This window comes from Saccopteryx bilineata, chromosome 6 (genome assembly GCF_036850765.1).
Source record: "Saccopteryx bilineata isolate mSacBil1 chromosome 6, mSacBil1_pri_phased_curated, whole genome shotgun sequence".
NCBI lineage: Eukaryota > Metazoa > Chordata > Mammalia > Chiroptera > Emballonuridae > Saccopteryx > Saccopteryx bilineata.
The window spans coordinates 35,379,228-35,405,128 of NC_089495.1; the positions used below are offsets into that span (position 1 = coordinate 35,379,228).

The 25,901-nt window shown below is 44.0% G+C and overlaps 1 protein-coding gene across 7 annotated transcripts in view; it reads left to right on the plus strand.

Annotated features, from left to right (window-relative positions):
• PSD3 (pleckstrin and Sec7 domain containing 3) overlaps nt 1-25,098 on the plus strand; it is a 619,599-nt gene extending 594,501 nt beyond the window's left edge. For all 7 annotated transcript variants that reach the window (XM_066234423.1, XM_066234424.1, XM_066234425.1 and 4 more), the window contains one exon: nt 16,601-25,098. In XM_066234423.1, coding sequence (XP_066090520.1) covers nt 16,601-16,816 — 216 coding nt within the window. In that variant the 3' untranslated portion in view covers nt 16,817-25,098. The remainder of the gene's footprint in view (nt 1-16,600) is intronic.
• Nucleotides 25,099-25,901: the final 803 nt, after the last annotated feature.

Genomic DNA, 25,901 nt, shown 5'->3' on the forward strand with positions numbered 1-25,901 from the left:
TTCCCGGGAAGATACTGTGTATTCAAGGATGTTTTCATGTAACATTTAAGATGTTTTCAGTGGCTTAAGTAGTTAATTCTTTGATCTGACTATGGAAAGGGATTCTGGGTAGCAGCCCAAACCTATTAAAAATATGCCTGGAGATGAACACATGACTACTTCGGAGAACTGCAGATCCAGTTCCAGACCACCGCAATAACGCGCACATAACATAAAGGGAGTCATGCTAATTTTTTGGTTTCCCAGTGCATGTGAAAGTTATGTGTACACTGTGATATATAGTCTGTTAAGTGTGCAATATAGCCTTATGTCTAAAAAATCAACACAAACATCAATGTACTATAATACATACTTTAATTTTGAAAAAGCTGACTGTGCTGTAAAGCATTTACTGAAGAGGGGTCACTGAGGGTCAAGTTAATAGACGCTTTCAAGGTTCATTGCAGAGCTGGGTGGAAGCAGGGTGGCCCGCACAGTGCCAGTGAACTTTATGTGGTCCCCAAACCAAATGCCAACATGTTTCTTAGCCAGCATAGCGCTGTATTTGTTTTTATTACAATCTGAAAGCAGTTAGGGAAGGCAAACAGTCTCTTCCCCGCCCTTCCATATTATAACACATCAGATCGGTTTTCACACTGCTCTGCTGGCCTGGCCCCAAAGTGGCTTTGCCATCCTGATGCAGAGGCTGAGCCTGGTGGATGTGCTCCTTTCTTAGATCTTTGAACTTGGACTTTGGAATCACTGTCCCTTCATGGTTAGAAAGGAGATACTTCCAGGTATTTGTGTTTGCAGGTTTCAGCCCAGCAGGGAAAAGAGTTCACTTCCCTGATGGCTCAGCCCACGTGGAGAATAAAGTCTCCTTGGCTTAGGGGCTAGAATTCAGCCAAGTGTCACTCCTGAATTGCAACCTGGAGTAGTATAAGCTTTTTATGGCTTAACACAATCAGAACCCACACCAACCACATGGCTAGGAAACTCAATTTTAGAAACAACAAATGTCCACTGTAACGAAACATATGAATGTCTTAGGGCTGAATATTTTAAATCTAGAAAATCTAGGACATTCTTGAGACATTTTGCATTGTTTCTGAATTCTAATTTTCAGTGGCATGTAAAATGGCATGATTCCTTTGAAACTGATATACTTGAAAATAAGAGCACATTCCATGCAGTCCTTAGGGAAACTCAAAACAGCTCATATCTAGAAGGGCATGTAATAAAAATTTCTGGTTGTGAACCCTCAGTTTTATTGTTGGGTTGCTTGTTGCTGGGTGGGTGAGTGGTCTGATATATTTCTTTTGAACAAATTCTCTCGTTGTGATCTTAACTTTGTTTCCTCAGCTTCTCATTTGTTTTTTTTTGTTTTTGTTTCTGTTTCTGTTTTTTGTATTTTTCCAAAGCTGGAAACAGGGAGGCAGTCAGACAGACTCCCGCATGCACCCAGCCAGGATCCACCTGGCATGCCCACCAGGGGGCGATGCTCTGCCCATCTTGGGGCGTTGCTCTGCCGCAATCAGAGCCATTCTAGCGCCTGAGGCAGAGGCTGAGCCATCCTCAGCGCCCGGGCAAACTTTGCTCCAGTGGAGCCCCAGCTGCAGGAGGGGAAGAGAGAGACAGAGAGGAAGAAGAGGGGGAGGGGTGAAGAAGCAGATGGGCGCTTCTCCTGTGTGCCCTGGCCGGGAATCAAACCCAGGACTCCTGCACGCCAGGCCAACGCTCTACCACTGAGCCAACCGGCCAGGGCCAGCTTCTCATTTTTTTATTTGTCTACATCAGATAAGTGATTTTCTCACTGTGGACCACTTTTCCTCTCCCGGGAGCAGTACAAGAACTTATCTCAATATAATGCCACCTGTCACAAGGCAAATCCACCTCTGAAACAAAATGACCTAGCTATTAATTTATAAGTGGCCTTGATCATAAAAGTACAAAGATAGCAATTATTAGTCTCTTTCTCCCTGGTGAAAGCAAGGGAGAAATCCATTAATTTAAAGAAGATTAGTGGCATGTCTCGGTCTTAGCAACTGTGACTAGTCCGACTCCATTGCCGTCCCCTTTATAGAAAACATCACAAAGGTAATTACACGTCTGGGTCTGAGAAGCTAAGATATTGCAGGTTAATAGAATTCTTGGGAAAATTTAAGAATTTTCTTCTTTTAGTGGTATGCTAAGTAGTATAATTACGGGTCAAAGGCTAGAGACCTAAGATCAGAAGTTGTCTAAGCTCTCCGGTCCAGGCAATAATAGAGACATAATTCTTGCATTGCCATTGCAATTGCATTTTGTATGACATGATGAAAGAAGGCTAAGAAGCTCTGAATTTTAATCTGTAAATGATGATATGTGCTTTTGAAAGGAAGAGACGCTTAGCAACAGGATCCTTTGCATTGCATCTTAAATAAACGATTGACAAGAACTAGGGCCATCCTCCAGAAGACGGAATAAACAGCCAGTCGTGTGACTTGAAATGACTCCCTGTTTCCAGCTCTGTCCTTATGCCTGAAATGTCTGCTGTGATGAGATCACTGCTTTGAGTGAAGATATTTTCTGCAGAAAAAGGGCAAGTACTTGAGTAATAAATTAGTAAAACTGGGGAAATGACGACTGGAAGTGAGGAGGTCTTGTTCGTCTTGTCCTTGATGTGTGTGTTACATGGTCATCCTCTCTGGCCTCGGTTTCTTGTGTATCAAATTGAGATGGGGGAGAGTGAACTAACCTATAAGTCCCCTTCCAACTCTGTATGTGTTTTTGAGGACAGTGACATATTAACACCAATTAGTGGAGTAAAGTAACTCACTCTCACGCTAAGGATGTTAAACACGGAACACAAATAGTTTGATTTGGGGAGATCTGGGCATCTAAAACAGTGCTATCCAGTAGAGATATAATGCAAATCACATATGTAATTTTAAATTTTCTAGCAGCCACATTTAAAAACTTAAAAGTAGGCCTGACTTGTGGTGGCGCAGTGGATAAAATGTCAACCTAGAACACTGAGGTTGCCAGTTCAAAACCCCAGGCTTGCCTGGTCAAGGCACATATGGGAGTTGATGCTTCCCGCTCCTCCCTCTGTTCTATCTCTCTCTCTCTCTCTCTTTAATAAAAATGAATAAATAAAATTTAAAAATAAAATAAGATAAAAACTTAAAAGCAGTGGAACTAATTGTAATAAGATATTTAAATTTAATGCAGTATATCCAGGATATTATCATTCCAACATGTAATTAGTATAAGATGTTAAGATATTTAATATTCTTTTTTTTCTTACTGTATCTTCAAAATTTAGCACACGCCTTATCCTTGTGGCATATCTCAGTGCCGATGAGCCACGTCTGCCGTGCTGTGTGGCAGGTGAGGCCGGAGGCTGCCTTTCCGGCCAGCACATGTGTGGCCCACGCAGTCTGCTTAAAAGTCAGCCGGGTATGCAGAGGCCTGGAGACAGCCCGGGCCCAGGGTCTGTGCTTAACTGAAGGGGCGCGGCTGCGCAGTAGGGTATGCAGGTATTGTGCACCCGTTAGGAGTTCCGGTGCTCTGCGGATGGTGTCCGCTGTGGCTTAGCAGCGCCCCTGCTGTGCCAGTTGTTTAACATTTTGGTTATTACTTCTGGGTAGAGATACACTAACAAGGAGCCCCCCCCCCAGTGTGAGTGATATACTCACCTGCAGACTTGTGGCTCCCCCCCCCAGTGTGAGTGATTTACTCACCTGCAGACTTGTGGCTCCCCCCACCCCAGTGTGAGTGATTTACTCACCTGCAGACTTGTGGCTCCCCCCACCCCCTGGTGTGAGTGATATACTCACCTGCAGACTTGTGGCTCCCCCCCCCAGTGTGAGCGATATACTCACCTGCAGACTTGTGCCCCCCCCCCCCCAGTGTGAGTGATATACTCACCGGCAGACTTGTGGCTCCCCCCACCCCCTGGTGTGAGTGATATACTCACCTGCAGACTTGTGGCTCCCCCCTCCCAGTGTGAGCGATATACTCACCTGCAGACTTGTGGCTTTTTCCCATCAGTAATTTACAAGATAGGAGAAAGCTAGATTCACTTACCTCACAATGAAAGTTCTCACATGAACAATGTGAATATCTTTGGTAAATGACCCACCCTGTCTGTCAGGTTGCAGATGGCTGTTGCCTGGTCCTTTCCCGGGTCCATTCTCTGGAATCAGAACAATGAAAAGGGTATGCTTTTTGTTTTTGTTGTTTCGGTTTTGACCCAAAGTACTTTATCTCTCTCTAGGCCATATTAAGTTTCGTCTTACTGTTTTCTAGAAAATTCTGTATGCTTGTGATGTAAGAGTTGTAAAAACTTGTTTGCTTAAGTAGCTGGTTGGAGATGAAGAGGCTTTTTGTGGGGAGCAGATTTTTGAGGTTCTCTAGCTGTATCTAGTTCAAAATTACCCAGTAGACTTACAATGAAAACTTTAAATGTTTTCAGAAATATTTTCTCTGAAAATATGAGACTAAAAGAGTCATACGCAAGCCAAGAGATGTTTGCTGTAAGCACTGTCAGCCCAGCCTCCGCTGGAAGGCTGCAGATTTGTTCCGTTTGTGTCACAGTGACTTCTCCCAGGAGCGTTCAACACCTGCCCACTCACGTTCCTCCTAAGCCCACGCTTGGAAGCAGGATGCGTGGAAGAAGGCAGTTCTGACCACACAGTAAGGAATGTGCAGGGTGTTTTCACGGTAGCTTTCTGCCCTGCCTCGCTCTGGCCTTGGACAAAGTTGTGAAATAGGTAAATCATGGCTGGTTTTCCTATTTCCTTTTAGTACCCTCATCCCACCTCAGGTTTCTCATTCCCTCCTAAGAACCTGTAGTGTGTCTTCTTCCATATGGTTCTTCCAAGTAGTCTCACCAACTTAGAGTCTAGGGACATTTACAGTGGAAAGTGGCCACGCTCCTTCGTTCTGCCCGTGAGGCACCTGAGACCTGGAGGGAGGCAGGGACTTGGCTGGCACCCGGTTGCTTGGTGTTCTGACTCCATGGGTGGAAGAGCCTTATCCCAGGGCAAAGCTGGACACAGAACGGGTAAGATGGGAGCTGATGGGGCTTCCTATGGAAAGGGGTGTTTTAGCAGGGTATACAGAAGGTGTAGAAATGCTTCAAGGTCGAAACAATTAATACATCTTGGGGGGGGGTGTGAAATGTTGTGGGCAGGTCCTTGAAAGCCTCCTGAAATCCTACTTGAAAGATTTCCTGGGAAGACTGACCTTGTCCCCTTATGCATGCTGTGGCCTTTTTTGGAGCTCGGAGTCTGTGACGAGCAAGCTGTGGTGAGGAGGTCTGGGAACATGCCTCTGAGGGACATTTCTGTGACCTTAGAGAGCTCTAATACAATCACAAGCATCAACAAAATGTAAGCCAAAATATTAAGAGCATGACCTGTATAAAAATGTTGTCATAATGGACTGAAATTTTGTTTTAGACGTGAGTTCCCTCAGGGAAAATTTGGTGAGAAACAAAGTTTATCTCGCAAGAACTAAGTTTAGCCTTTTGTCCAGATAACTAAGTAGTGTTTCTGTGGCTCAGATTACTTATTTGGGTATATAGAAACTTAACTTCATATCCCTGTGTTTCAAAAGACGTGGGTTTTTTTTCCATTGTACTGAACAGCAATATTTTACCCTGTTAATCTATCCAACCAGAGTAAATTATTTATTTATTTATTTATTTATTTATTTATGTATTTTTCTGAAGCTGGAAACGGGGAGAGACAGACAGACTCCCGCATGCGCCCAACCGGGATCCACCCGGCACGCCCAACAGGGGGTGACGCTCTGCCCACCAGGGGGTGATGCTTTGCCCCTCCGGGACGTCGCTCTGCCGTGACCAGAGCCACTCTAGCGCCTGGGGCCGAGGCCAAGAAGCCATCCCCAGCGCCCGGGCCATCTTTGCTCCAATGGAGCCTCAGCTGCGGGAGGGGAAGAGAGAGACAGAGAGGAAGGAGGGGAGAGGGGTGGAGAAGCAGATGGGCGCTTCTCCTGTGTGCCCTGGCCGGGAATCAAACCCGGGACTTCTGCACGCCAGACCGATGCTCTACCACTGAGCCAACCGGCCAGGGCCAGAGTAAATTTTTTAAAAGGTTTTTATATACTTGGTTATTGTCAAAACCCTGCCACAAGGCCAAGCTGGGTGGGGCCGTTTAGGAACTGGTGTAACTGGAACCCCCAGTTAGTGGGTTGGAACTGGACAACTCATTTCTTGAATTTTCCACCTAGAAAACAAAATGTGCACTTTTCTAAGTGAGCTTTGTGCACTTTCAGGTCAGAGTCTGGGTTTACTCTGTTAGAAGGGAAGGCTGGGCGCTAACACAGACTGGCTCTCCGGAGGGGCTCTGAGATGGGCGCTAACACAGACTGGCTCTCCGGAGGGGCTCTGAGAGCTAGAGAGCGCGAGAGCGGTGGCCAGTGTTCTAGGAGTTAGCCCTCAGCAGGAATGAGGAGCAACCCAGCTCCTGTGCTCAGGTGGGCTCTGAGGAGGCAGCAGCAAGACCGTGGGCTGGGGTGGGGGGTGCACCCTGCTGGCCTTTGGGCTCTCCTTTTTCTCTGGGGCGGTGGCATTGGCCTGCGGCCTGCGTGTCACCTGGCAAAGACTGGGCCAGGGGCCAGGGCCACAGAGTGGACACTCTGAAGCATCGGAGCGTTTCTGCAAACCTAGTCCTTTTCATCTGCAACACGGCCTTGTCCTCTTCTGCTGGTGTCAGTATAAAAAGTAAACTTTTCATGTTAAATATTTCTTAAATTGAAGCCAGAACATTATTTAGAGAGCGCTAGAGCCGAAAGGTAGAGTGAAACAAAGGGACTGAGTCCACACTGCCTTCGGTTTTCCCGGGAAGCCACAAACACAAACTGAGAATGTGCGTATTTGCTGCATTTAGGCAGCATGCCGAAGCCTGATAGGGAAGTAGTATAGGAGGAAACCTTTTCTTTAATTTTCTTTTAAAAAAACATAAGTCCTAGCCTGACCTGTGGTGGCGCAGTGGATAAAGCGTCGACCTGGAAATGCTGAGGTCGCTGGTTCGAAACCCTGGGCTTGCCTGGTCAGGGCACATATGGGAGTTGATGCTTCCAGCTCCTCCCCCAGTCTCTCTCTCTCTGTCTCTCCTCTCTCTCTCTCTCTCTCTCTCTGTCTCTCTCTGTCTCTCTCTTTCCTCTCTAAAATGAATAAATAAAATTTAAAAAAAATTAAAAAAACATAAGTCCTGACATAGCTTTCAGATCAGAATTTAGAGAAAGCTCTATTTTGAATGTAATTCCTTTCGTAAGTTAGCGGGTGATGCCGGGTACCTCAGCCAATCATGGAGAAAGCCTGTGCAGATGAATTCGCCATCGCCCTCCCCCCAGAACACCAGTGCAGCCTTTATGTGAATGAGCAGTTACTCAAGAGCTCCTTTTTGTTTTGTTTGCTTGTCCTTAGTTTTTGGTTTGTTTCTGTTTTCCAATGGAGAGATCTAGGAGCAAAAAGTGTTTTGCTATGTACATGACATTATTAGTTTCCTTCCCGCTTCAAGGTGGCCTTTTCTTCTGCCTCCATGAGAAAGAAAAATGTCAGGAGGAAATGTATTCAGGACTTGATTGTCAGAGCCGTGAGGTCCGAATGCAAATGGCAGGGCCGTATTACAGTTGCCTGTGCAGTTTCATTGTCATTCAGGTTGTTACTACCGTATTCATAGCAGAGGTCAAAAGGAGATAGTGTTCTATTAAATTAAATAAAAAATTGTATGCAGGGCTCAAGGGAAAAGAAACTGCTTGGTCAGATGCATGTAAATTTACATGTGGATATGATTAAATTTCTTTTGGAATAATATCAAGAGCTGTGATTTTTTTTTAAAGCAATTAACATTCAATCTAAGCAGCAGCTTTAGAAGTGGTATTTTTTATTCCTCCCTCATAAGCATTGCTGCTAGTGAACAGGGATATGTTTTTCTACATATTTGAGAAGTATTTTTATAAGTAACTGAAGCCCAACTTAAATAACATAGCAAAAAGATGTAAGGAGATTACAAAGGGAAGAAAGGATTTTATTTTAGTAGATAAAGAAGCCATTAAACATTTGAATTGTCTTTGTCTCTTGGTCACAAAAGGCTTCATGAAAATAGCAGATCTTAAGAAGGAAATTAAGGGAGAGTCTGCTGAATGCCCAGCCACAAAAACAGTGATCAGCTGCTCATCCGCAGAGTAGCTGCTGGGCTCAGATTTGGTAAGATCCCATCTCGAGTTCTTTTCTGTTAGCCGAATTAGAGTGTTATGCAGTTGCCCTGTCAGAAAGCTCTTCACACTGTGGGAGAACTCCTGAGGATGTTGAGTGCACAGCTCTGAAATTTGTTAGAATTGATCTGAGAAGGAGCCAGCAGAGACTAAGACAAAATCTTTAAAAACCTGACCAAAGCCAGTAGTAAATCGTCCCTGAGGCACATCTTACTATCAGACCCTCTTTGCCTTTTTTAATGAAAGGCACACACACCTGAAAGGGCCCATAAAGAAAACTGAATAACGATCTCAGAAAGTGAATTAATGCCATGCTTACTAGTTCCTGGCAGCGTCCACAGCAGGTGACCTGCCCCCAACACTTCTCACTGCACCATGCTTCTTTCTCATGGACTCCTCTTCCACATCTGGTCTCATTGCTCTTCCCGTCTGGAGCTAGGCTAGTTCTTGCCTAGTGATTACTTTGTAGCATGAAGTTATACTAATTAAAACATTCAGGTTTTTTCATTTCTTCTTACCTTTCTACCTTCTGGTTATGAATGTTATTGTCAAAACAAAATATAAAACGTCAATATTGCTATGGTTTATTTGTTAATGTCAGCAACAGTTTCCTTTCCATAATGATACTGAGGAGGTGCCTGGCCTGTGGTGGCAGTGGATACAGCGTCGACCTGGAATGCTGAGGTCGCTGGTTCGAAACCCCTGACTTGCCCAGTCAAGACACATATGGGAGTTGATGCTTACTGCTCTTCCCCCTTCTCACTCTTTCTTTCTCTCTCTCCCTCTCTAAAAAATGAATAAACATTTTAAAAATCTTAAAAAAGAAAAATGCTGAGGAGACTGCTGCTCTCACCCAGGGAGCTTAGATTCTTGGGTTAGTATTGAAGTATTTACTGGAAGGTAAATGTGCTCCTAACCCATTGCATGTAAATTACATGTAAGAAGATCAAGCAGAGGAGTTCAGATATAAATAACCATGGGCAAATCTTTATCCCTTTAATGGATGCTTTTGATATAAAGGAACCTTTTAGAGGCTGGTCTGCAATTATGAGTGAGATCTAGTAACTATCCAAATGAAGATCCAACATAGTCCATATACTGTACTCCAGCTTCTCTTTATTTTTAAGCTGAACATGGATAATAAAATTGGTCTTCATTTACTGCTATAAAAGGTCCTCAGAAAACAATTATCTGTTTTATGAACTTCAAAAGTAGGCGATAAACTACCTCTTTCTCTATAGAGAGAGCCCCGTTCGCAGCCTGCCCCTCAGTGCACGGCCAGGGTTTGTTATGCGTGGTGTCTTGACAGTCACGGTCAAGTGGACATGGACTGCCTGACCAGGCGGTGGCGCAGTGGCTAGAGCGTCGGACCGGGATACGGAGGACCCAGATTCGAGACCCCGAGGTCGCCAGCTTAAGCGCGGGCTCATCTGGTTTGAGCAAAGCTCACCAGCTTGGACCCAAGGTCGCTGGCTTGAGTAAGGGGTCACTTGGTCTGCTGGAGGCCCGCAGTCAAGGCACATATGAGAAAGCAATCAATGAACAACTAAGGTGTCGCAGCGAAAAACTGATGATTGATGCTTCTCATCTCTCCGTTCCTGTCTGTCTGTCCCTGTCTATCCCTCTCTCTGTCTCTGTAAAAAAAAGTGGACATGGACATGGGAGGGTACACACCAGTCTTTGCTGAGTGGCAGCTCATGAGCCTCAGTACTGCCACATAGGGTCAGCCCTTAGTGTTTTTGTGGAAAACATGGGAGATTAAAGTGTGTCCCCATAGGTTACTGGCTTAGAAACTCATCAGGCACCTACCTCTATATCTATCTATATCCCCATTATTTTTATATTTCTAGAGTTTGCTATATTGAGGATTTGAAATATATTTTCTGCTCGATATGAAAATTTTTATTTTTTCATGTTTGTTTTTCCTTTCCTTTCATACATTCAACAAATGTTTATTTAGTGTATACTATGTGTTTTTTATGCTGGGGACATATTAGTAAGCAAAGCCCAAGTCTCTACCCTCATGAATTGCATTCTAGCTTTGGCAGGGAGAAGATAAACAAGATTGCTTTTTGTATGTAAATATTATATGTCCGATGCTAAGAAGTGCTAAGGAGAAAAATAAAGCAGTGAACAGCAATACAAGTAGCTGTTATAAATTTAGATTTGGATGGCCAAGGAAGACCTCGGTGTACAAGTGACATCTGAGTCAAGATCAAAAGAAGAGAAAGAGGCAGTGAGGGAATAAGCCCTGTGGGTTCCTGCCCAGCAAGCACCATCGGTCCTGGGAGTAAGAGTGAGTCACCCGTGCTCGGGGTGGCCGGGAAGAGAGACGCTGGCACGCAGACCAGGAGAGCAGAAGGAAGTGGACACAGATTAGGGTTTTCTGGGCCATTTTAAGGATATGGTAGACCTGGCCAGTTGGCTCAGTGGACAGAGCATTGGCCCAGCATATGGATGTCCCGGGCTTAATCCCCTCTCAGGGCACACATGAGAAGCAACCATTTCTTCTCTCCCCCTCCCCTTTCTCTACCTCTTCCCCTCCCACAGCCAGTGGCTCGATTGGTTCGAACATTGGCCCTGGACACTGAGGATAGCTTAGTTGGTCTGAGCATCAGCCTCAGGCACTAAAAATAGCTTGGTTGATTCGAACATCATGCCCAGACAGGAGTTGCCAGGTGGATCCAGGTCAAGGTGCATGTGAGAATCTGTCTCACTATCTCCCCTCCTCTCACTTAAAAAGAAAAGAAACAATATGGTGTCAGAAAGTATTTTTAAGGATGAGAAGCCACTGGAGCAATTAGAGCAGAGATGGCACACTCTGACTTACATTGTAATATGTCATTCTCTCTTGAGAAGAATGCTTGTGTGGAGGTGGAAGGGCCAAGAGGGAAGCAGGGAGACCAATGAGGCAGCTATTGCAGTAAGCCAGGCACAAGATGATGGTGCTTGGTCCAGACTGGAAGTGGTGACGGTGGTGGGAAATGGTGTGATTCTGGGTATATTCTGAAGCTAGAGGGACAGGGACAGGCGTTGCCACCAGAATGACTGTGGGGTTTCAGAGAAAGAGAAGGATCAAGGAGCGAAGTTTTTATTGTTGCATTTCCATCTTCAGGGTTTTGCAAGTATCTCTAGCCTGTTCACTCAATACTAGACTACTACTGACCATTAGCTAGCTCCGGAAACTGGTATAGAACTGTCAATATTTTGGCTAACTCTTAGAATCTCTTAGGTGTCCTGCATGTTGTGGGCTTATAGGGAAGGACTGAGATTTGATATTTATTATGTGGCCCACGTACAGCCTGTAGTGGATAATGTCCATCAATAATTTATTGAATATTCAGAGAAAACCTAACAAAGCAACATCACAACAAAGCCTATTAATCAAGCATGTATTTTCCTAAATAAAATGAAGATAGGGGTGCATGTACAACTCAACTGGGATTTTTTTTTATGAGTGAGATGAAGCTGAGTGTAGACCATCTTATTGGCTAAGAATGCTTTTCACTGCAGATATCGGAAAACTTGACTATTTAAACAGTCTAAACATTCTTTATCTCACATAAGAAATCTGGAAATGGATGGTGATCTTCCTGATTTCTAACTTGCTCTCCTTAGTACGTTGGCATTTTGTCTTCATGCTCACCATTTTATGGTCTCAGAATGGCTACCAGAGTTTCACACATTTTGTTCCATCACTTTTTATCAGGGTCACAAAAGCTGCTCTCACCAAAGTACCCTAGTCAACTTCTACTTACAGGCCATTAGCCAAATCTAGGCCACATGGCTGCAGGGTTGACTGGCAAAGGAGGTAAAGGGTTGTCATGTCCGGTTTAAACCACGATTCCTCTCCTGGGACGAGGCACGTTGACATCCTCACTAACAATCCCAGTCCGAGCGCGAGAGGAGCGGCTGCTGGGGAGCAGCGTGACTGCCGCAGTATCGCCGCCAGCTTCTCGGCAGACGGCCCGGCTGAGCAGTGCCACCAGGTTCAGTCTCTGCACTGGTGCATCGGGGGCTTCAAAGTGACTCACAAATACCCTTCCTGCTGCTGCTGTACTTTTCCTTACACACCAGCTTTAACTTAAATTCCACAATTGTTCTTTTTAAAAAAAAAAAAGTTAGGAATCATTTCTTCTCTGGAAGGAAGATAGGAAATAAATGCCCCAGTAGAAGTATGTCTTTCCCTCCCCCAAAAAGGAGATACCAGTGAAGAAGCAACTTCAGAAATCATGTGCATTCCCATCGCTCTTCATGGCTTCATGCGGAGCTGTTTCTTTACACATAGGCAATATTGGGGGGGGGGGCAGCCTCTGGATAGAGATCTATATATTTAGATGAGTCTGTCATCTGGGAAGGTGGTGGCTGAAACCAATACCCACTGAATAGTTCTTAGGTTAAAGATATATTACCAGGCCCTGGCCAGCTGGCTCAGTGGTAGAGCTTCGGCCCGGCATGTGGAAGTCCCCGATTTGATTCCCGGCCAGGGCACACAAGAGAAGCGCCCATCTGCTTCTCCACCCCTCCCCCTCTCCCTCCTCTCTGTCTCTCTCTTTTGCTCCCACAGCCAATGCTCCATTGAAGCAAAGTTGGACCGGGCACCGAGGATGGCTCCATGGCCTCTGCCTCAGGCACTAGAATGGCTCCAGTTGCAATGGAGCAATGCCTCAGATGGACAGAGCATCGCCCCCTGGTGGGCTTGCTGGGTAGATCCTGGTCTGGTGCATGCAGGAGTTTGTCTGACTGCCTCCCCACTTCTAACTTCAGAAAAATACAAAAAAAGAAAAGATATATCTAGCGAAAATGTTTTGAAGAGGCATGTTTGGTTTGGTTTCAGAGAATGGTAAAAAGCAAAGCTGTATTATTGGGTTTTGTTGCCTCTGTCCGTCAGCCTCTGTAACTCAGAAATAGAGCACAGACATTGGGAAGTCATAACCCACTTCAGTTTCCTTTTCCTTATTTCTCTTTAACAAGGACAGAACACCCCTCCTTCCCTGGCTCCCCTGACCCTTGGCTTTGCTTTGTCTGATGACTCAAAGACTGCCACACCTCTGTGCCGTGCCTTTGACTTTTTTTGTTGACTCCCTGATGTAATTTATTTAAGACAACAGCTTTGCAGCCGGAGCTGCAGAGTGAGTGGATGAATGGTTTTCCTTCATGTGCTTTTCAGGTGAATTTTTTTGGTACTATCAGTGTCTTCAGAGGCTAGTAGAAAACTGGCCTTATCACCTTCTCTCCTTTTGTCCCTTTCAAGTCATCTCAAAAAATCGTCTTTCACCCCCCTTTCATTGTATAAATGCCCCAGTTTCATGATATAGCTTGCCTTCACTGGTTTTCCGAATCAGTTTTTAAACTGCCTTTAGGTCATTTTACTAAACCTTGTTCATATTGGGAGTAATTCTTTCCTGCATTTTAATCTTACCACCAAAGCAGTTTAGAGACAGATTAAGTAATAAATTTCTAGTGACTAGGACTTTAGGACTAGTATGCCCTTGGGATATTGTCTACTTCAATCCCCTGATTTCACTGAAGCATAGACTGATGTGTATTACCGGTGACATTTTTTAAATTAGCAAATGCCCTTATTAAAAACCCTGATGTAGCTTTCTGTGATAAGCTTAGCATTTTATTCTTTTACTTTGTTACTTCTTTATTAAAATTAGAATGTGTGTCAGTTAGATTTAATGCTTTCAGTTGCAATTAACAGTACCTGATTAACAGTGGCGTACCCCCTAAGGGTATCTTACTCATCGGTTAACAAGGTATTCAGAGGTTTTAGGGAATCTTAGAGTTTAATCCAACTCATTGTGTCATCAAGAACCCAGCCTCCTTCTGTCTTTCCATTTTCCTCAGGCCTTGCGTGCTGCTCTTTTGTCCTCATGCCCACTGCCCCATGTCACAGGGTACAGCTATAGGAATCATACCCGTGTCAAGGAAGGAATGAGTGAAGAGCTAACCCCAGTCACTTTCCCAGAAGCCCCTCAATAGACTTCTTCTTCTATCTCATTGGCTAGAATATTGCAGGGCCCATCTCAGCTACAGAGGAGCTGGGAAAGTAGTTATTTATCAAACTGTGTAGTAGGAGGGACATAGGAGAAGAGGGGGCTGAGAATGGCTTTGGACTGACCAAACCAACAGTGTCTGTCAGAACAGTCAGACTGTTCTGATGTACTTATTTTCATCTCCAGGGAGGAAATATAACTTAAGAACATGGGTTCTGGAGTCAGATCTCCTGAGTTCAAACCTTGGCTTTATTTCTTTGCTGACTCTGACCTTGTACTTCTCTCTACCTCTATTTCCTCTACTGTAAAAAAGGGTTAGGAATGTACTAATATGATTATTATACTAATGATCTGAGGTTAGCATGCGGGCATTCCATTAATGTCATCTTCATCACCAGCCAAAGCTTGGCCACCCCACATAGACCATACCCAGAACAAGCTTATGACTAGAAGTTTTTTTCCACTTTGAATGAGATAACTTTAACGAAAGCTCCCAATAGCTCCAACTTCATAATTACTACCTTAGAACTGAAATATACAAAATCTCAATCTGACTAGAAAAATTCCTCAAAGATTTAGTCATAACAGAATTTGCTTGCCTTTGTTGAGGCAATTTTTAACTGACATGTTCTTTTGTTTTGAAATGAAACACTGTAGGCCTTTGTAAATCCTTCATGTGTTGAAGCAGTAGAGTGAAAGACTCATTCTGACTAGAATCTGCCAAATCAAGAATCCGAGACCCTTCTGCAATTTGCAGTATACTGTACATAATAGTTCTAAGTAGTAACTTAGATCGAAACTTTTTTTAAAAAGTACCAATTAGGGTTAGAGAAAAAAATAATCTCTGGAATATTCTTTTAATTATTCTTCCAAAATATATGCTCAGAGATCAGAGTACTGGGAACTATTTAAAATGTAGTGGATACTCAACAAATAATAAATGGAAAAAAATTGTAAAATGAGGAAAACATCAGAAAATAATTTGAAGTATGGCGGGAAACCCAGAGTGGCTTCTGGAAAGTGTTTTGGTCTTGCAGGGGACTAGAGAGTCCAGTCACTGTAGACTGAGTCCTCTGGTTGAGTCTGTATAGAGTTATAGGGAATAGGAAAGAGAGTAAACAACCATATCCAAGCCAGGCTCAAGTGACACCCAGGCCATGCAAGGGACATTCCAATGAGTACGGGCATCACAGAGCCATTAAGAACCATCCAGTCCCCCAAACCCAGAAATTACAGCTCCTCCAGCTGACACCCTTCTTGAACCTGAGTGTTCAAGAAGCACAATTTTTCCTTCTAATAGCCAACAATTCCAGATTGACATTCCTTCGGAATGCAGAACAAATGAGAACTAAAATTTTATCTTTTCTTATCTAAATAAATGAATCCATCAGTCTCCTATACCTGTTGCCCACTTTGGGGATTGAAGTCAAGTCTTCAACAGCAAAGCATACTCTCCAGGTAGTTAGCACACCAGGTATGCTGCATGTATGCATTGAACAGTGTATTTGAAACCAGAAAAAGAGCCCACAGGTCAGGCTGCCTGTCATGATGAAAGCCAGTCATACAACACAGGTGCTGATGAGCAGGAAAGAGATTTCTTCAAGTGTCGGCCACGTGAGAAGATGGAGAGACTCCTGTCCTCAAAAACCCACTTTCCTCTTTTGGTACAGGCAGGGATTTTTATGAGGAGGGAGAAGGAGGGGAAATAAACTGAAAAAGAACAAAGGAATCAAAAGGAGGGGTGAGAGGCCTTTGCTGAAGCAGGGCCGAGGTGTGTGATATGCAAGCCGGCTCAGAGTGCTCAGATAACATTGAAGGCCAGCACATGTTCTGGAGCTGGCATATCTGAAAATCAGAGTTCCTTCCTTTGGGTGGTACAGGAATTGAAGTTAAGTTATAAATTAGGGTTTTTGTTTCATGTAACCAGTGTCCAGATTCCCACAGTCAGGTTGTCCTCTTGGACTTGGGCGAGAATCAGAACTCCACGCTTCATCATGATGACAGCAGTAGGAGGTGTCGTTCCTGCGTATGCGTATTCTTCTTGCTCAGGTGTTAACCCTTGCTGTGCTTCAGCCAGAGAAGAACAGGCCTGTTAACTGTAACAAGACCTTGGTCAGAGGTGAAAGCACAGGACTGATTATACACTCTTGATTTGTTACAGAATACATAATAACTGTGATCACTAAACTAGTAATATTGAGTTGTGGTTATGAGAGCAACAAACTGGATTCGACATTTCCCAGAAGTTCTTTTACATGATTACTTTGTTAGTATGTTCTTATGTAGCTCTATTTTAATGGCTAGTCAGAATATGATCAGTAAATCAGTAATATAGCATATTTATTGCCAGTTACATATTGATTACCATTCTTCTCTGACTTCCCCTCCAGCAAACCCGTTATGAAACTTATGTCAGCATTCTAAAAGAAGGTGGCAAGAAGCTCCTGAGTAACAACGAGAGCGAGGCCGCAGGACTGAAGAAGTCCCATTCGAGTCCTTCACTGAATCCTGACTCATCGCCCGTCACGGCCAAAGTCAAGCGTAACGTGTCAGAGAGAAAAGATCACCGACCTGAAACACCCAGCATTAAGCAAAAAGTTACTTAGAATCTATCTGCGACCAGGAAAGTGCTGGTCATGGAGCAAAATAGAGTTTTCAAGATCTTTCTGGTAAATCCGTGAATATATTTAAAAAAAAAAAAAGTCTGTGACTACATGGTGCATTAGTAACCTTTCCTATTGTATTTTTTTTGTTAGTTTCTGTACAGTGTGTCTCTTTGCTCTTGATTTCTTTGCTTTGATGATTTTGGTTACTTGATAACTAATGCACCTTTTCGGGAGGGGGAGGGTCTCATGATTTCAGAATGAATTTTGTATCACTTCTCCTTTGGTTTCCTCTTATTTGCACTCTGCTCAGTTGTTTTATGTATTCTCAAAACAACTGTTACACTTTTTCTTTAAGGTTAAAAACTTAATTCATTGTGAAACACTTAACTGGACAAATTTGGTAGTTTAGTACGTTCTAGCCAGAGTTCATATAAGCCTTTATATGTGAAATCTTGCCCAGTCACAGACGTGGAATTGAGCACGCACGCAAGTTAAGCTCAGAAATGCAGTTCTGGGACGTTTCACAGTGATGCGGCTGGGGTGCGTCTTAGCACTCATAGTTGAGCTCTGACCTGCCGGAAGCAGGGACAGGGGGTGGCAAGATCACAGGACTGGAGAACTGAGGAACCACGTTAGCTTGCTTGGACTGTCATTTCAGCCAAACGGGGAAAGAGAGAGTGGAACCTTTTTGCCATTGAAGGTTGAGGAAAGACGACACCAGGTTCATTTTGTTTTTTTGAAGAATCATGATAATAATTGACTCTCGGGAGCAGCCGCGGTAGGCATGTGTTCTATCTGCAAGAAGTTGTTACCTCATTCCCACAGGGTCTAGACTAGGAATCCAGAATCATCTCTCTACTGCTGATACCCTGCCGCCCAGGAATTTATATATGTATAGGCATGGTGTTCAGGTCTGGTGGTCAGAATACTGGGGTCTTAAGCAAAACAAAGTAAGAGCGGAAAAAGTAACAGTTTTCTGGCAATGGAATATTGATTCTTTATAAAGTCAATCTGAAAGTAACCTCTAGTCTGAATGAATTATGGTTGGAAAACGGAGGAATCTGCTGGTTGTATAGACAGAGTTACTTAGTTTGTTCTTCAGTTTCTTTGATAGCCACTTCTCTCTGCTCCTACTGAACTTTCTCCTATAAATAAATACTTTATATTACATCATTTCTATCTACCCAGAATAGTTCTATTGACCTTAAAGTTGTGAGCTTGTTCCAGGGACAGTCCCTTTGAAATTCAGGGTGGTAAAAAGAACATTCTCTTGTATTAGAAGGGATAGGAGTGAAAATTGAGCCCACTATGAATTAGAACTTCATGATTTTGAAAACTTGAAACTTTGTGATCTTTAAAACTATAATCTCCACAACTTCAAAGCTAATGGAATCACTTTGAATACTCGTTTTCTTCCTAGAGAAATTTTCTCTAGTTCTACTCAGTGTATTAGTTAAAGGTACTATGACCAAAGGAGCAGGGACTCTGCATGGTAGCGCAGTTCCGGTGAGTGAGAGGACACCTGCTGTTAAACCCTGGCGGTTTCTCCTGGCATGTGTTTCCACGTGCCAGCATTCAGTTACAGGATTATTTATTCACATGCACTTCCTTCACCTAGTATATAAATGTTCATATTTGCTGGTGCCCAGAAAAAGGGAACCCCTCTCTGAGGTTCTAGCTGCTTGCTTTGTGATAAGTATTTTGGCCTCCGTCTTGAATATCTCACACTCTAACCCTCTATCTTGTTGAGGTGAAGCCAATGACTAAATTTATGTTCCAAAACTGAGAAACAGGATAGTTACCACCATGGCTCGTGGACCTGATTCATTTTTATAGCTTGTGACTGAATTCAGGATGTCCACAAGGGAATTAATTGTCTTTCTTCCTGTTGGTCTTCTGCCAAGATGTTTATCCTAAGCTGAGAGGAGAAGGTATCTAGATCATATCTTCTCTGAGCTTCAGTAACTAAAGAAAGATAAACATCCCTGACTGGCTTGAATGTGTCCGCCCACAGTGTGAGCATGTCTGTGTACATAGAATAGCCCTGTGTTTTCCTTATAGTATTTAATAAACATAGAATGGTACCTTGCTACCGTGTCTGACACAGAGTATTCCGGAAGTGCCTGGTCAGCATTAGCACAACAGCATTGCTTCCATTGTATGACTCACTAATGTCATCTCCAGGAACTGCTGGATATGCTAATAGGTAATTGGATGAGAAGAGCTCTTTTGAAACTGCAGTATATTGTGTTTGCACAGTTTATCTTGAAGAACAATTGCGAGTGATTACTTGGTGCGCCTGGGTGGCACGTTGCCCTGGCATGATGTTGTTCCTCTTTAAGGGACGGGCTGAGAACACCTCCACCTGGACCCTCTGAGGTTCCTCTCTGTTGTCAGTGCACCTAACAGGCCAGGAGCTTCTCCTGTAGGAGGAAATGGACCCCGGTTTGACTGGGTTCTGAGAATCTTGCCCCTGGTCAACCACGTTGTTGCTTGCCATAATTTATTCTCTAGGGTATGTAGTCAGAAGAAACTGAAGACATTCCTTTCATGGCTAGCCCAAGCCAGCTGCCTAATTCACGGTACAGGGGAGCTCCCCCTTCTTTCCTTCTGAAGGTACGCCCACCCCGAACCCCGTTCCTCACCCATACCTCAGCATCAAGAGCCTGGGATGTCTCTCCATATGATAAGTCATTATTCTTCTTCATATACACACTTAATATTAATTTTCAGTCTAGAAAGTCTTGATAGTCATTAAAATACTTTGATGGGTAGTCTTGTTGCACAATTGACCGTAGAAGTGGCCCGTGTATTAAATCTGTGAGTATTTCAGGCCTTGTACCCCCACCTCATGTGCTGACTCTTACAGGGAGGTGTCAAACTTATTGTTAGCAATCAAAACTTAATTACTACTAGCATGCAGAGTCCTTAGGCCATAGATATCATTTGAGGTGCGCATTTTACAAAACATCATGTTATTAACTCTTAGCAATGCCTAATTGAGCCAAGCAATACTTGTGTGCATTTTAATGAATCTCAGTAAAACCAACGTGTGGGAGAGTCCTGTGGTGGAGCTGTGATTTCTGGATGGAAGGCAGCTAGCTGCACGAGCCCCTCTGTGCTTCCCCGACTGGGATGCTAGCTTCAGAAGATGAGCGCTGTTTCCTAGGTAAAAGTCACGTGGGGGAGTTCCTTGTGAACGGAGAAAGTCGGCTGGCTTTCCAAAGCCAAACTAGGTTGGTCTCTTGAGTTTGTACCTCACCCTGTGGCCAAAGCACAGAACTTCTGAGGCTGGAGAGGGGTTTAGATAGCCGGCAGGGGAGGGGCCCTTTGCTGCCCAAGCGCAAGGTTAGAGGGCTTCCCCCTGTATATCGTATATAAGGTTACAGGGCCCTGGCCTGCCGCCCCTCTGGCGTGTAAGGAGGCTGGGAGGTGTTCTCGGAGAAGCCAGGCCCGCTGTGGCTGGAGCCGCCCTTTTCTCTGCCTTGATCCCTGCTCCTGAGCAATTGGAAGACAACTCTCCGTAAAGAAGTTTCTCCATGATCATACTATCCAGACTTCGTTGGGGTTAGATTGTTGTCTTGAGATTTGAATCCCTTTGACATTTTTCCTGTAGTCATCAGTTAGGTTTTTTTTGTTTGTTTTGTTTTGTTTGTTTTGTCTGAACTCACAGGGAGTCACTTGGCCTTGTTGGTGCAGTTCCCTGTCAGTGAGCTCCTGTGGTTCTGGTCAGGTTTTCCGCAGGGTGGTGGCCGAAAACTACCCATTGAATGGCCCCTTCGCTTTTCAAACAGCAGCATTTTTTCCACTAGTAAAATTAGCACTGTTCAACAAAGAACAAAGTGGCATCGTGGACTTGTTGAAGGAGAGTCTAGCTATGAGTAGGGTGATTTGGGGTTTGAGTAGCACCTGCTTTTGTCACAAATCATCTGAGTCACTCTAACATAAAAAAAAATCAGTCACCTTTGTAGGCAGATGAGCTTCCAGGCCGAACTTGCTCCAGGCTTTCTGGCTGCCCCCTCTGCCAGGCCGGGCCACCAGTCTGCCCAGGTCAGCAGCTCTCCCCACCAGCCTTCGGACATCTCCCACCACCAAGTTCTCTGAAGGACTTCAGAAATCAGTAGTTCACCACAAAATACTCCCAAATAGTGATCGAGAGGTAACTTGTCACTTCTCTCAGATTCCTTTTCGATGCCTCACTCTTACAAGGAGAGTAACGTCCAAAGTCATAGCCAATCTTATTTTGTACCTAAAGTATCCAAAACCCAAGTGGGCAGCCTTCTGCTTAGGACAGTGCATGCAGAGAGAATGTCTTCATGAAGACTATGTCAGTGAATACTTGAATCTGCATGATAGTTTGTTAACTTGAATGCAACAGCAAGGAACTATTGCAAGTTAAGTAATTTCTTTATACAGTAGGTTTCCTTGAGTCTCTTTGGCTCATCCTGTGTAATTCATGTGTGTATCTGTAGTATTGCAGGCTTTTGAAAAGTATTCATTTAGCTAGTATGTCAGATGTCAAAGAAGATGCTTTCTGTCCCCTGCCAATGTTGTCCTTGTGGGTATTTATGGTTGTATGTATGTATATGTATCAATGTGTAGATTGTATATCAGTATATCGTATATGTACATCAAATTTATTTTTGTCCTTAATAACCAGTGTGATATGAAAAGCAAGTAAAAACCTCATAGGATTGAGTATATTATAATACAGTTATTGAGAATATATATAGTGGTACTGTTTTATTAAACTTAAATTCAAATGCTATTTTGATTAAATTTTTGTAATAATAAGATTTTATGCTAGAAAACTCCATCTTTGAGCTTTGAGACACCAGGGCAAAAAAGACTCTGAATCACTTTGGGAAACTCTCAGTGTACTGAGGACCGGACAAAGGAGAGTTGCGCGTTAGAATTTGGGGTTACAGAAAGGGAGAAAAACAAAAAAAAAAAACACAAAAAACAAACAAGCAGGCCGTTTTAGCATCTTCAGTATTAAGAGCACTTAAACATAAAGTCAAACTGTCAGTTTGGGGCTTTTTACAAAATGTGATGCTTTAAAGCACACGTTCTTTATTGTTGTAATTAGTCCAGGAATGTAAAAGCTTTTGGGAGAGCTAAGTAAGTACACACCGCTCGTCCGTGTCCCTGTGTCTGTTGTACAGTAGCTCAAACTGCCCCTGCCACTTCCTCTCTTCTCCGCTGTAAAGACATAGTGCCCACGTGCTGGGGTATCGGGCTTCCCGCGGTTGGGCACTGTGCTCTAGGTTCACGGTTGCGCAAACTAGCAGCTAGTGTCACAGGTAGAAGAATTTTAGGACAGGCTATGGACCAGGTGAAAACTTTATTTAATATTTTTATACTTAAGTCTCTTTTCCTGCCTCTCCCCAAAGAAGAGCCACTGGCCTTAGTTGTTTGAGCTTACTGCTTATCTGACAGCGTGTACATAGGTAACTAGAAATTAAAATTTATTAACCAGCATGTCTGGCGTATCTACAGCAGCATCTGAGCGTGTTTGAGTGTGTGGCTGAGAGCACTGGGTCTGTGTCAGCGCACTGCCTGTGATCTCGTGTCTGAGCCCGATTCTGAGAGCTGGAGTTGTAGAGTGGGAGACTAGTCTTTGGCTCCAGGCTACAGTGGTGTGTTGGTAGTTCCACTTGAGCTTTTTTTATTAACTCTACGGTCTCAAACTATTTTTGCAAATGTACCATATTTCCTGATTTGTTCTTGATGTGCGGTGAACTGGCCCTGTGTCTGATGAGCGGGGTCTTTGTTCTGCAAGAGTGTGTTTCCTTCTGAGAGGTATGTAGTGCTTTGCAAAAACATCTATTTGATTCAGAAATCCTATACAAAAGGAGTAGCAAAAGTAACAAAACTTTATTTTGGGCCTTAATTATTTGGAATGTTTGAACTTTCAATATAAAGCCATGTACATTATAAAGCCAAGTAACCATTTGGCATGGATAATAATATCCACTCTGCAGAGAGTATATATGCACATTGATTTGTAATGCCATTAACATACTTTTTTTAAGCTGTAGGAACAAAAGTAATTAGACCAAATTAAAGTCAGGGGTAGGGGAATGTAAGCTGGTCCTTCCTTCGGAGGTAGACATGCATGTGGTCAGTCTCTGCACTGAGAGATTCACAACCAGTTTACTGTGTCATTAGGTGTGTAAGGGGGAAGGTTCACACATCTGGGCCTCTCACATGTGCACATACGCTTGCACACATGTACATAGAGTGAATGTTTTAAGTTCTACAAACTTAAGACACCAAGGGCCAGAGTGTTCTAAAGAGGTGGTGAAAAGGGGGGTGGAAATTGCATCACAGGAATGTTTTCCAAGGGCCAGGTAGGAGTTTGAGCTCTAGCGTCTGGCTCTGAGATGCACTGCATTTTAAACAAGTAAGTGAGGGGACGCAGATCACACTTTTCCTGATGGACCATTAAATTAATGCTGGCTTGTTGCTCATAAGCAGTCACCCTCCAGCCTCCTGCAGTAGCCGGGGAAGTTCCAGAAGGCTGTGCGCGCCCTTTTCCAGATAGCATTGCTCTGGAAATCAGGTGCAGCAGAGAAGCAACAAAGCACTTCCCCAGGAGCCGATGAGCTGCTGGTCCACAGCCCCCTCTGTACTTCGCTGCCGTGAGCTCAGACTGAAGTTTGCTGGACAGTTAAGCACTTTTCCATCAGCAACAATGGGAAGGGACCTAGCTCAAATACTTTCCCCTCTGCAGGGTAGAGAACTAAATTCTCGTGAATAGTGTTATAAAATAAGCACCTTAACTTCAATTCCTGAAAATGTTGGTTAATGGAGAGAATTTTGGAATTTTGCTGTTAACTCCCTGTGAGCCTGCCTTGGTAAGTCTTTCCCCGCCAAGTCCCAGCTGCAAAGCTCCGTTGAAGGCAGCCCTGCAGGTCTGAGGCTCACTGCTCTGACCCCCGAATGCCGGGGCCTACAGAGGGTGAGGATCTATTCTCTCTGCAGAGGGGAGCTTTGCCTGGCCTTCCACTCCACTGGGGCTCCCGCTGAGCAGAGGCGCACCCTGGGTTTCACGTGCTGCCTTCCAGCTTTAGGAATCCAGCTGTCCTAATGGGCTGACCCTGCTGAGGCAAGATATCAACTCTGAGAGTGACCCAGCCGCATGATGATGGTATAAAAATAAATCTAACTGCAGCCAAGGCCGTATATTTTGCCTTTGTAAGACCCAAGCTGGCACGTTGAGCTCTAACCAGGGATGGATGATATCTCTGCCTTTGCGCCCAGACTTCTGGAAACGGAAAACGTTTTCGTTTCTGTGGGAAGGGTCAAGGAACACTAAGCCTGTTGCTTAGCCATTCTGCTCAGTCCAGGTGAGAGCTGTCGGGGAAGGCCTAGATGCCTCCCTGCATTCTCTTCTACCTCACATTTTAGGAGCCCATTTCTAGAACAGAAATTCACCCAAGTGGAGAGCCACTACTGTCAGCCTGGACGACCGTAGGTCAGGTGGAAGGGAGGTAGTTTGCATCTTTACTAACGTGTACATACATGAGGCAAGCTTTTAACTGTCCAGCCTATGAACTGGATTAGACTCGCTGTGGCTGAGACTAATTGGCAGTGTGCAACATTCCTTCACCTTCAAAGTTTTCTCCACCAATCATTTCAGTTTCATTGCAGTCCTGGTGCCATATGTCCCTGCACATTGTGAGAGTAATTAGTGACAAAATAGCAGCCTACTCCTTTTCGGTGGCCAAACTGTCAGCATTAGCGGACTGGGGGAAGCTAGTGGTACCGTATCCTGTACTGGAAACCTGTTCCTCGTCACCACCCACCAGATTTCAGAAATGCCATCTCCTAGAAAATTAGGGCATTTACGGTGGTCATCTTTGGAATGGAACAGTAATTTATGTGGATATTGTTAAAGTGTTTAAAGAATATTTTGAAAATTAAGTTTACATTTTACAATTGCTTTATTTTTTATTAAAAAATAGTTGTATGTAAATATTACATTTCACTGTTGTTGAAGTAAACCTAAACCATGTAGACAAGTGAGTCACCTGATATGTATAGAAGCTGTGATATATATATAGTACATTTCTCTATTGTGTAAATGTTTATGAATAGAACTGTTCCTGTGTTTTTATAAGTTGGGGATAATTTGTTGTTTTACAACAAAATTTATTGCATTTAAATGGTTTTTATGTAATAGAAATCATGCAAAATAGTGAAGGATTTAAAGTATGTATATGATATATGTAAATGTACAAACTTTAGAAAGAGAGAAATAAAACAAATTTCAATCATTTGGGGGAGTGTTTTTATTTGCTCATTGAAGCATCTAGAATAATAAATACCTTTAAAAATCAAACAAGCAACACGACTTATTCCCTCTTCTCTAGAAAGACAGCACAGGCTCCACAGTGAGAGAGCAAGCCAGGGTAATTGAGGAGGGTGGCGAGAGTCAAATTGTCCACTCCGGTCCGTGGCCAGTTGGCTCAGTGGTAGAGCGTCAGCCTGGCGTGCAGAAGTCCCGGGTTCGATTCCCGGCCAGGGCACACAGGAGAAGTGCCCATCTGCTTCTCCACCCCTCCCCCTCTCCTTCCTCTCTGTCTCTCTCTTCCCCTCCCGCAGCGAGGCTCCATTGGAGCAAAGATGGCCCGGGCGCTGGGGATGGCTCCTTGGCCTCTGCCCCAGGCGCTAGAGTGGCTCTGGTCGCAGCAGAGCGACGCCCCAGAGGGGCAGAGCATCACCCCCTGGTGGGCAGAGCGCCCTGGTGGGCGTGCTGGGTGGATCCCGGTTGGGCGCATGCGGGAGTCTGTCTCTCCCCATTTCCAGCTTCAGAAAAATACAAAAAAAAAAAAATTGTCCACTCCGACTTACCTCTTTTGACTTCTGTGCAAAATGTGTGTCTCCTAAGGATGTCAATGGGACCTAAGACCCCTGCTGTCTTCATCAGGGGGCTTGAGCAGGGGAAAAACAAAACTTTTTGAAATAATTTCAAAAGTCCATCTGCATCCCCATTTATTTGTAATACTTCTCATCAAGGTAAAGGGACCAAAGGAGTTCATTATTGCCCTAAAATGCAAATATTGATCTCTGCTTCATG